Here is a 12145-nt window from a genome sequence, read left to right as displayed (position 1 = left end):
CAACACAGCTTTTCTTTAAAGAAACAGTTCACTCCAACAGCAAAAATAGGCATTTTTCCTCATACCTGTGGTGCTGTTTATCAATCTAGATTGTTTTGGTGTGATATGTCTGCGTTCTCTTGAATGTAATTGAACGAGATGGTACTACTGGTAGCTCACCTAGCACCACTGAGCTAGCTAACATTAGAGCTCAGCCAAGGGGGGCAATATCAATGTTTGTATTTTTGATTCTGGGGTGAACTGTCCCTTTAAGGTATTTTCATTTTTGCTGTTTGTAGCCCATATGAATGTGCACAAATTTTGCTAAGCCATGCTGACTTCATCATGTTCATCTTTAACCGACTACAGCTACAATAATTATTCAATTAGTCGATCAAGAGAAAATGAATTACCTAATTTTTTAATAATCCATTAATCATTTCAGTCATTTTTCGAGTACAAATGTCAAATATTTAACATAAGAATTTGCTGCTTTTCTCTTTTCTCTTTGGGTTCTGTACTGTTAGTTGGACAAAAGAAGCAATCTGAAAATGTACTTTGGGCTCTGGGGAATTGTGATAAGCTTTTTTTTTATTTTATTTTTTACATTTTATAGACTAAACAATTAATTGCTTAATTGTAAAACAATCTGCAGATTTATCATTAATGAAAATAATTGTTAGCTGCAGCTAGCAAATAGCAGTCATCGTGGGAGCAGAGAGAAGACAAAATAGAGGAGCTGATAATGCTTGTGGCTGAATAACTCCATACGGAGTTATGGAGCCAGAGGACAACCAGACGAAAAACTGGACCTGGGATAACATTTCCACTATTTCCACCACTTCCAGTTGTTTTGCTACATCATGCTGCTACAAGCTAGCTTGCACTTCTGCCAGGGTTCACCGAAGCCCCTGCCTGACACCGCAGCTAGAACCATAGAAGCAGCATCCGCTTCAAAAAATGCTTTGCTTTTTGGGGACGATGCTCTTGCAGGTAAGCAGTTGTCAGGGTGGTTATTGCAGAGCAGTGTGAAAGCAGCTTGAGTTTCAACTTAGTAATACCCCCAATCTAATTCCAAGGAAGTCAATCATTTGATCCCTTTCGTTTCTCATAAACTGTTGTACAAGGAGATGGCTAGCATGACTGTCAAAAATTAATAGTCTGTGTTAGAATGACACCTGGCCTTCCTGTGGCGATTTCACCAACTTGTGTGAGTACACGACTTGTCTGCTAAGACCAAAGTCGGGGTAATAATCGCTCTGTCTGCCGTCTTCACAGGGCTGTAATGTGGCGTTAAATAGGAATGCTCATCTAATGAACGTGTCCACGTCTGACAAGGTAGGATGAGCACTGTGCAACCTTTTCAGCCAAATTACACCCGTCACCGCGGGCTCCAAGTACCGGGCCTTGAGTGTCACAAAGAGGGAACAAAAAAAATACCTTTCTTTAAGAGCATTCCCCTTCATTCTTCCTCGTCATCTTAATTTGTCCTGTCTGGAGTCCTGTTCATGTGCTCCAATTATTCGACAGGCAGCATTAGTGTGTAAGACCTAAGTGGGCTCATTAAAATAAGTGGCTACAGGGCTAAGTGTACATTGCATCCAATCTGATCTCACTCAAGGCCAGAGTGACTTGCAGTGAGTGTCAGGTTCACAATATTTATTTATTTATTTTTATTTTTTTTGCTCTTCATCAGCAGCTCAGAAAGATAAAATGCTCTCATTCTCAACTTTATATTCACGCTACACATCACCCCTGACTCCTCATGTATTACAGGAGCCATTTGGACAAAAAGAGAAAAAAGAGAGGTCTTCTCAAGGGATGGAGTGAAAGAAACATCCTTGGCCTTTGCATAACACTAAAAAATATCAAACCACTTTCAAAAAGGACATTAGCAATTTCTTCCCCACTGCTTTAGAAATGTATCCAGCTCTGTTTGCCTTGGGAGCACACAGGTATCATACTGCAAAGTCGTTGGTGCTCACGAGAGGGCCACGCGGGTTGACAGAAGTGAACTCAGATGCCGAACAGAGCACAAAATGTAAATAACGTGAGGGAGAGGCGGGGGTTGCGGAGCGGCATTGATATGAATGTGTTGGGAAAGGTCAGCCTGTAGATAATAGGCAGTCCCACGGTCCCCTCTGATGAGCGCGGCACCTGCCAGTGCAATACAAGTCTGGGACTCACAGCCAATCAGCACGGCCGTTGCCATGGTAGCCACGGTGCTTGGCGCGTCATTCAGGTTCAGCATGTGTCCCGACATCTGGTTAAGCTCGTCCACTGCATACTTAAACATGAAGGGCACCATCACATTGGTGATCTGGGAAGGCAGAGAGGGAGGGGAGGAAGCATTCAGAGAAGAGGATGAAAAAAAGAGACGGGAAATAGTTTCAAATAGCCTATTAGACAGTTATATGCTCAATACAGTCCTGTGACATTTTTCTAGTCCTCTGGAGCATCTCTCTGTTTATGCATGTGCTTAGAAAGATGGATTTCCACTACTGTTAGGCATTAAATCCAACATTACCCATTCAGGTGCAATTATGGATATGCATGTATGTACATGCGCGTGCAGTATGCTGTGTAAGTGTGTGTTCCTCTCGAATGGTTGTTCTGGTTCTGGTGAGGTAGCTGGTGCTTCCTGCTAATGGAATTGAAATGGTTATTAGGGCTAATTAAAAGCACAGGGACAGCTGTGTGACTCAGGCAAAGGCGGTCCGCTGCGCATTAGGACAGCCAGAGAACACAGGAGCACACAGCAGAGTATTTTCATTTGAAACCCATTTCATTTGAACCTCTCGACCTCTAACACAGGGGAGGGCCTTTTTTTTTTTTTACTTTCCTTTTTGTGCCTTTACTTCTGTCAAATTCTGCATGATATAATTCTGATATAATAAAAGTAATAGCAATTATATTAAAAAGTATGAAAAATAAATCCATGATGACCTCGCTAATGTAAAAGGACACCTAATAATGCACTATTTAAGCTGCAAAAGCTACATCCCCAAGGGTTCTCGCTTTATACACTTGAGTATTATACTCAGACAAGAGAAGTCCTCTGAGCCCCTCAAGGAAAAACAATATCTTTGCTACCAAGACAACAGAACATGACACAAAAATAGCCTGGGCATATTATCACAGAGGCCAAAACATGTCCTCAGTTTTACCACTAATACATGATAAGGTTGGATGTGCTCTTTTAATCCATTAACGGCCAACTGGAGATTAAATCGGCACCATGTCAATCTGTACCTGCCGACATGTCATCTCGTAATGGAGATACTGTGTCAAGTAGTGGAGGAAAGGCTTCGGGCTATCAAGAATTAGCCTAAGCTTATGGTATAACACACACGCACACACACCGGCACACAGGCAGAGAGGGCTTCATTTGAGGCCAAGGAAAACAAGAGCTTCTATATAATCAGTTATTTGAAATGAAAATGTCACTGATATTGTGGAGTGCAGAGGTGTGATGCACTGTAACCACATAATTATTCAGTTGATTTAAAAATTGTCTCCACACTGCTGGTGGTTTCAGTTCAAATAGACAAACTGCAGAAATCGAGGCTAACTCCAGCCAAGCAGGAAAATAGGAGGAGAAGATTGGATCGCATGTGTGTGCTCTCTCCTCCTTAGCGCACACACTAAGACATGCTGAGTAGCAGCAGTACATGCTTATTTAGGAGCTGTGAATCTGTGATTGTTTTCCAGGGTGTAAATTAGAGACCATCAACAAAAGAAGAGGAAATACATCATGCACTGATTGATGCTTGCAATTAATTATTTAAAAATCAGTTCTAAAGGTATGCTGTTTTTAGTTTTATGCAGGTTCTTTACACAGTGTAACAAACTACAGGGAGCACTCATGTTGCTTGAGTAACTGGTGGTCAAAGGAGAGATGCTATTTAATTTAGCCAGGGTTTGATTACCAATATTTCAACAAATTGCGTTTTGGCATAGTCCTGCACTAAAATTCTATGACACAGTGCTGTGACTCTCTGTACTGAGAGTATGACACTTAGACAACAACATCACTGTATGCCATTTTCAAAATTATGGCTATGGTTCTCTAAAAGAAGCTGGCATGAGCAGCTTGTAAAGCCATGATTAGGGTTGATGGTTGATCCTGAAAGAGTCGGTGCAATAGGTCAGAAACCATCTTGTGCCAGCCCAAACTAATGAAATGTTCAACTAAGCTGATTTCTCTTCAGGTAGAAACACTGGCTGTTCTTTTCTAAGGCTCCTGAACAACAGAATATTTACGCCTTCAATGAGCACAAATGACAGAATTCCAACCTACCTGAATAAACTGGCAGTTTATTAATATGAGATTTATTTCCTAGAGTCATTTAGGAATGAGGCTGTTCAAAATTGACCTGCTGCTTCAAATGTCCCAATACCATTTTGTCCTTTCCGATATAGATTCCATTACCCAAACTTGTGTATCGGCTGTTACCAAGAACCGATCCAATGACACTCTGTGGGACATTAACAGCTGTATGTTACTAACCCTGTATGGATGTGAAATGATCATTATCACTGTCGTATAGCATGGCTTTATAAGATTGCTGCTGTTGATATTGGCAACCGTAGTGCTGCCCCTAAAACTAAAGCCTTGCGTACTGTACATGCTGCCTTCTTGCTGGTGGGACTTTTACTGGAAATTAGTTCTTCTACACCGTTCTCAAACAGTAGCTGCCAGTGGCTGCACAGCGCTACTTGCTTTACAAGCTAACATTACGGAGTGGGGAGGAATTGATTTCAGGGAAGACTGCCATTTTATCCTGGCGTGAAGCTTCTTTAAAGTCTATTAATAAATGACGTTGTTTCTAATAGGTGCATAGACTCACGTGCTTGCCGATACACGATTCAGCATTTGAGGCAGTATTGGAGGCATTTCAGATACTGGTATCCGTATCAGAACGACTCTAAAAAAGAAAACTTATTCATACCCTGGTGTGACTAGTGGATAAGTAAAATGTATCATTTATCAATTTTTATGTTGATAAAACACAGAAAATAAAATATTCAAAATCATGTTTTATGTAGTCTAAACTGTGTAACTGCAAAACAGTGAGGCATTGACCTCTTTTATTTTATTTATGTATGTCATTGTTTGTCGTAATTTGTCGTAAGACAACATGGAGTCACCAAGCAGTGAGGGGATTTGTGGTCCTCTCACTTCATTAAAGAAGAAAAAAAAACACATTGAGTCTATCCAATTCTGAGAGGGCATCCAGAGCAGGAAGACTTTTACTGGCTGATGAAAAAGCTGCAGAATCATCCTGATCATTTCCAGGTCAATTTCAAAATACCAGTGGTCCAGTTTCATACACGATCCAACTGATCCTGAGCAGTGGCTGGCAGTATGTCTATGTAAGTAGACACACATACACTCACATGATTGTATGTGTTCGTTTAATGGCTCTCAGTGGTCAAACAACTCTCTAATGCTTTCAACTGATGCAAAATAAAAAGAAAAATCTGTTCCAAAAACTTAATTGGCGGAGAAAAGCTTAGGAGTTTGTGTGCAAACGTGATTGATACGTGAGGTTGTATTTATTTTTAAAAGCGACAATTTCTGACAAAAAATAGAGACTTGGTGTGCAAAGGCCTTAAGTGTTTGGGACATTTGCTGCTACGCAACAGCTGCAATTCATTCAAAATTCAGCAGCTAGACTTTTGACCAAAACAAAATGCTCACACACCACACCAATTTTGGCTTTGCAGCACTGGCTCCCAGTCTCTCTAAAGTGCTTTTAATCACATACAAGGCTCTGAGTGATCTGGCACCGGAGTATATAACTGAGCTTCTCACACCGTACTGTCCAAACAGGTCTTCTAGTCTGGGTATTCTGACTGTTCAAAGTCCAGGATAAACACAAAGGTGATTGAGCCTTTGTAGTACTGGCTCCTTGGCTCTGGAGCAGCCTCCCACTGACCACGTTGGCGTCTTTAAATGTCGTCCGGTATTTACCAGTATATCATCAGCAAGTTTCCCTTCTATGAGAGAAATAAAAAAGGCTGGCAGAAGAGTATTAGACACAACCTGAGTCTCAACGAATGCTTCATTAAGGCTCTGCGGGAGGGCAGCAGGGAGAGAAAGGGGAATTACTGGACACTCAACCCAGCCTGCGAGGACATGTTTGAGAAGGGGAACTACAGGAGGCGCTGCAGGATCAAGCGGCCATGAAGACCTCCACTGACGCACTTGCAGCCAGGGAAGTCCTTATGCATGCTTACATATATGTATGTGTTTCTGAGTACAAGTAGGTGTATGTTTATGCACCTTTTATTATTTATCAGTATTGCTCTTGATTTGTATTTTCTTCACCTTAGAAAGCATCCTATGTTTTTAGCTTGAAAAGTGCTCAACAAATAAAGTTATTATTATCATTATTATTATTACTATTATTATGCATACTCAAACTTCTTGGTTGAACACATCCTTTGTTAAATCCTCTCACTTGTTTCAAAGACAGTAAGGGATTGATCTCTGAGCATTAGCAGCCTGATCTGCTCATAGCGTCTCTGCAGCAACAAGCTTCTTATCTTTTGCCAATGAATATGAAAAAAAAAACATCTGTTTTGTTTAAAATGGTGATTGTAAAAAAGTTAATCTTGCGAGTATTTAAAATGGACTGTGTACCCACGTATGATTTGTGGTAAAGAGAAATGGTAAAATTTATATCTGGAGAGACTGAGATTTTATAATAAAGACAGACGCTGTGTTTTTAATAAGATCTCACACTGAATTTTTTTGTATGTGCTGTGTCCAATGTAAAGCACCTTGCTGTGTAAATTCCTTTTACACGTTCCTACTTTGTCTTTAAACTGTTTCATATTTAATTTAATCACAATTGCTTATTGTTATTACTCAGGATGTGCTGTGTCCATGTGTATTTTCCTTTCTTTTTGTTTGTATCCGTGCTGTACTCTCAAAAAATAAACACATATTTAAAAAAAAAAATGGATTGATGAGTGATACTTAATAATTGACGTTGAATTGACGTCAGCAGCAACCTTGAATTGTCACTCCTCTCTTTCACTGCATTTCACAGTTTCACTAAAGCATGGCTGCTTCAGCTGCTTAAGCGTCCAGCTCTGGATCTCAGCAGCCACTGACATGATTTACTATTGTTGCCGGGATTGTGGTTATTGTTTATTTACCACCCGGATGATGTCTGAACATTAAACATCTCTATGCTTTTAAATTTGCAGCAGCATGCAAGAAGGACTCTGTAACTGTGGGAATGGGTGATAATTGAAGGCTGCCTCAAGAGTATGTTATTTAAGTTACCACAAAGCTAGTCATGGTTGAGCTAATGGCAGCACTGTCCACAAACATTTCACACAGGGGAGTCCATTTTTCCATTAGCATAGACACAGTCAGGCGTGAGCAATATTTGTTCCTCCATCAAAAGGCAAGTCATATTTAATGCTGGAATTAAATTTAATACATTTTAGAAAAAACAAGGAAAAAAACATGAACTGATTTTAATTACTTAGTGTTAGGGAAATTTTTACCCCATTTTTTTTTTTTAGTTACATAAAACATTACTTTTTTTTATCCAGCCAGGCATAGCGCAAATGACTTTGGAGCAGAACTGGGAAATACCTGGCGCTTGTTGACGGATTTCTTGGTGATTTTGTGTTTCATGTCGGATTTCACTACCTTGATTGCCATTTTTTTCAAAGTTTGAAAAACTTTTTTTTCCATAAATTTACTGAGCCTCATAGGCATTGCCTTGTATTGGTTTCAGCTATGCTGGGGAATCTTGGTTAAATAGCCATTTTTTGTTGGAAAAAGCACTGTCCCAGCTGGCTAGCAGATACTGGATCCTCTACTCTGAGCACCCCGGCTGGAAACTAACTATGTGTTGTTGGTGCTGCTATCCTGATCTGAAATTACGTTAAAGCAAGAGGCATCTGGTAAATTATTTTGAAAAAAAATATGACCAATTATTTTGAGATTTTACAAGAAAAAGCAAGCAATTCACCAATCGTACTTCCCATGTCTTATCATTTTTAAGATTTTCTGAAAGATTGTTTATAAGATATCTAATATAAATAAAGGCCTTATTTTTAGATTAATGGATTCAATGCCCTTTAAGACTTTCTAAGAATCTGCAGGAACCCTGGACAAGCTTTACACTGAGTATATCTTGTAAAGACATCTTTCAGCTTTGCCAGTGTAATCAGGGAGAGCATTAGCTACTGTTCGAAAGTTTAACTTAAGAGTGGAAGAAAGCAACAAAGCAGAAAGCAGAAGTAAGACTCAGTGTCACCTGGGTAAATGTGAAACAGGAAATGGAGCCTCTTCCTCAAAGTTTAATGACTGAACTTGGAATAAAACTATCACCAGTTGTAGCGTCATTCAAACAGATCAAAATAGCTTAATATGATAAGAAAAAACAATGACTTAAAATAGGAATTAACCCTTACTTCATACTCATGACACGGTTTGTAAACATACCTTGGCTCCAGCGAGTAGGCCCAGAGAAATAGCAACACGGGCCCGCAGGTCTGGTCTATTCTTTGGCCACACATAAGACAACATTGCAGACAGGATCTGGGTTGAATTTACTTCTTTCAGCTGTGGAAGGGAAACAACTCTTTTTAGATCATAATACTGCCATTGCTAATTTATACTTGTGTGAAAAAGCCTGCACAGAGCTTCCACAGAGCCGTAGAGATGGTGTGGAGGGCTCGCAGTGAGCCGCCGCGAACCCCCGTGTGACAACACGTCAGGCACTGCAGACGCCACATAAGTTTGAGTGGACATCGGAGCTGGGGGGAGGGATTTCCAATTAATTCTGGTCCCAACATGCATGTGTAAAATAACATGCTACACACAATACACTACAGTACTATGTATGCTGGGCATCTCGAGAGGTGCCTGCACCAGCCCACAATGAACGAGCAGGCGCACAGCTGCAGACGTATAAGTTAAGCATTGGTTACCCAGAGACACTGTCCTGTAAGATACAGGTCAAATGAGTGAATTAGTATTTACTATACTATAATATTAACTTCCTAACCTACTTTGTGTTTGCCAATATTGGCAACTAACTTGCATTTTGATTTGTGTGACAATCATAATAACCTCAAGATGGCTCTCTGGGCAGACACATGGAACATCAAATGTCATTGGGAATCTCTCGGGAGATCTGGGAGCAGCAGCAACAGCAGAGTCTCCAGGTGGACCTGGGGGTCCAGTCTGACACTACAAGTCCCAGGAGACACCTGGGCTGTCATCCCAGCTGAGTTTGAGAGCCCACTGGTGCCAACATTGCTGTTTACACACGCTCCACCACACACCTGCCACAGGGACTCTCCGCAGGCCAAAGAATATGCAGTAATTCCTCTAATCCACTCAATATGGTGGCACCATGTTACAGCGCTGCTGTATGGGAGAGCCTCCAAGCAAATTACAGTGAAACTGTGCCCAACACCTGCCTTTAATCAAATACAATGAAGCAGTATGTGACACCGCAAAGAGAGGATTAACATTAACAGTTGAATGCACTACTGAAGTCCCTGTGCTATATGTGGAGGGGGCCTGTTAATGTATAATAAAAGCTTATTAGCCTCACATCATTCAACTTCTTTTTGCTATACATACAAATACTTCCAGTCTGACGCAGCTTTCAGGGTTTAACTCTTTCACAATGCAAAAGACAGGGCACAAGTAAGGACTGTTCTTTTATACACTAAACATACTGTAGACCTTTTAGTTAAAAAATAAAGAATAAGATTTTTGGGTACAACAATGTCTATTTTGGTATTTGATTTTTTTTCTATACCGTGATTATGTAAAGACAAGAGATTCCCACTTAAGTGCTTAAATGCTGAGTCAATTTATCAATTAGTCAAGAATTTTTCCAAACGTTTCTGGCCCATAAACAAATTTTTAGATTCCAAACTTCAACCCAGCAATCAAACGTCATCAGGTAATCATTTGAAAGGAATGCTTAAGTAAAAAATTTTAAAGAATGTAACGGGTTCACACCCAGGACGATAACGATAACAGTCAGTACGTTAAAATGCAGCTTGAGAAAATCGAATTATTGGCTTAGTCCGACGGAAACCAGACTTTTAAATGCCTGTAAACAGCTTAGTCCGACTGAAATTGAACTATCTGTAGCTCGACTAACACACCTAGATAATTCGATTGAAAATCGAACTATTGCTGCATGTATCCACTTAGTCGGACTGCAGTCAGATTTGGCGTTCTGTGCATGCACCACTTTTTCTTTTGCGGGCTTTCACCAGGAAGAAGAAGGAGATGACGTAGCAGCAGTGCAGTAACTCCCGGAAAAACAAACAAACAAACACCATGGCGACCGAGAAGCAGAAGACGCACTTCTGGACGGATGAGGAAACTACATCCATCTCCGCCATCTTCATACGTCGTTAGCTTCCTCTTCGGGTCAAGCAGAACTAGTTCAATTATGCACTATATTAAAAAGGACACAGCACCGCCTGTCGAGGCGGAGTCAGACGTACTTGGTCAAAAATTCAATTTTCTCTTCTGCATGTATACTCAGAAGAGAAGTCAGACTTGACTGATTAGCCAAGCTATGAGCTTAGCTCGACCGCTGCGTGCATGTAAACGTACTGAGTGTGAGCATGATGATTGATATCGTTCTCTCAACAGTGGTGCCAAGCACGCGCTGCACACACTAGCTGTGATGGCAGCTTAGGAAAATGAATATTGATGACCTGTTCGTTATAATCATCTCCTTATCTCTGTAAATAATAACAAAACATGTACCACTTATTCAGAGGGTTAGCCTTTTATCGTTTATAAAATCACTCTGAAAGTGATCCCAATGATATTGTTTGCCACTATCGTTGTTGTTATAGTCGCTACGTGGACTCCACCATCCATGAGTTAGAACAATTTTTAAAATGTTATATTCAAAGGTTATTGTTCTAGTTATCACTCAGTGGACGGCCCTTACAGGGAGAAATGCTAATGTATTTCAAATTTAAGCACGTTTTATGAAAATACATATATCAACATGTCAGCCTAGATATCTCATACTGATTCCACTGGCACAAAAAGCTACCTCACATGGCTGAAAGACAGAACTAATAGGCGTACATATCAGCAAAGCCTCCACTTTTAGCTTTGGCAACTAGGGAAAGATGTTTGTTAGTATTACTGAAATTCAAAGACCAAAGAAACAGTTCATGCAAATAAGTGTTGGAGGAATCAATACAGAAAATAATCATTAGCTGCAGCCTGAGGGCACTGTATTATTTTCAATTGCCATGTGCTCTGTTGAGCGTACTCAAAATTGGTCCTAAAAAAAAAGTTTCAAGACTAAAAGAAGGTACTGTACTCACAACATTTTGTGGATCTGCATTGAGCCTTCCTCCTGCATTTCCATGCCAACATGTTCTTTTGTCTGTAATCTGCAAATGCTGTGGAAACATTATGTGTTGTTATTCCACTTTTGATTTTGATAACACACATGATTCATGACTGTTTCTCAAATATGCTCACTTTTACTGCCTCCAAAATCCGCCGACTGTTTTCGTTTCTGTTTGTACTCCATGTTGCTGTTCGTAGGTGTGGAGGGGAGCTCAGCTGAAACATATGAGAAACAAAAGTCTTATTTGACTAATATTTCTAAATTCAACTTAATTATTTTTCATGTTTAAATGCTCAGAAACATTGAAACAAGAACCAAAAAGGTCAAATAAACTGTAAATCTATTTAATTCTAATACAAAGAAAACAAGCAACATTTTCTTTCTGCTCACAGCTTAAACTCACCAAAGTCAGGGTTTAGGACACACTGAGTGTAAGATCAGAGAAGTTGTTTAAGCTGCAGGACTGCTTTGAGAAGCTTCCACACATTTGTTACAGCTGTTTTTCAACACTAATATTTGTCATAGAAGTCATTTTCAACCTACAAAAATCAAATAAATCAATAAACGTCCAGAACCTTTCTTACCCTGTGAAATGATGTTCAGAAATAGTTTCATTTACATCACCTTTTGTGAGCCTGTGACTGTGAGATTCAATTCAAACACAAGTCACTGTTTAAGAGAGATGTAAACTACAACACGCCCACAGAAGCTGAGCGCTTGATAATGCAAGATATGGTGGGTGGTTTAAGACAGGCATGCTGAGCGAACAGTCACCCTGTGTT

At 40.1% G+C, this 12145-nt stretch overlaps 1 protein-coding gene across 1 annotated transcript in view; it reads right to left on the bottom strand.

Annotated features, from left to right (window-relative positions):
* abcb7 (ATP-binding cassette, sub-family B (MDR/TAP), member 7) overlaps nucleotides 1-12145 on the bottom strand; it is a 30738-nt gene that overhangs the window by 17188 nt on the left and 1405 nt on the right. The window contains exons 2-5 of the mRNA XM_049586595.1: nucleotides 11495-11578; nucleotides 11335-11412; nucleotides 8456-8575; nucleotides 2167-2299 (exon numbers count right to left, since the gene is read on the bottom strand). Of these exons, the coding sequence (XP_049442552.1) occupies nucleotides 2167-2299; nucleotides 8456-8575; nucleotides 11335-11412; nucleotides 11495-11578 (415 nt within the window). The remainder of the gene's footprint in view (nucleotides 1-2166; nucleotides 2300-8455; nucleotides 8576-11334; nucleotides 11413-11494; nucleotides 11579-12145) is intronic.

This window comes from Epinephelus fuscoguttatus, linkage group LG9 (assembly GCF_011397635.1).
Source record: "Epinephelus fuscoguttatus linkage group LG9, E.fuscoguttatus.final_Chr_v1".
Lineage (NCBI taxonomy): Eukaryota > Metazoa > Chordata > Actinopteri > Perciformes > Serranidae > Epinephelus > Epinephelus fuscoguttatus.
This window is presented reverse-complemented; position numbering and strand designations above follow the sequence as displayed.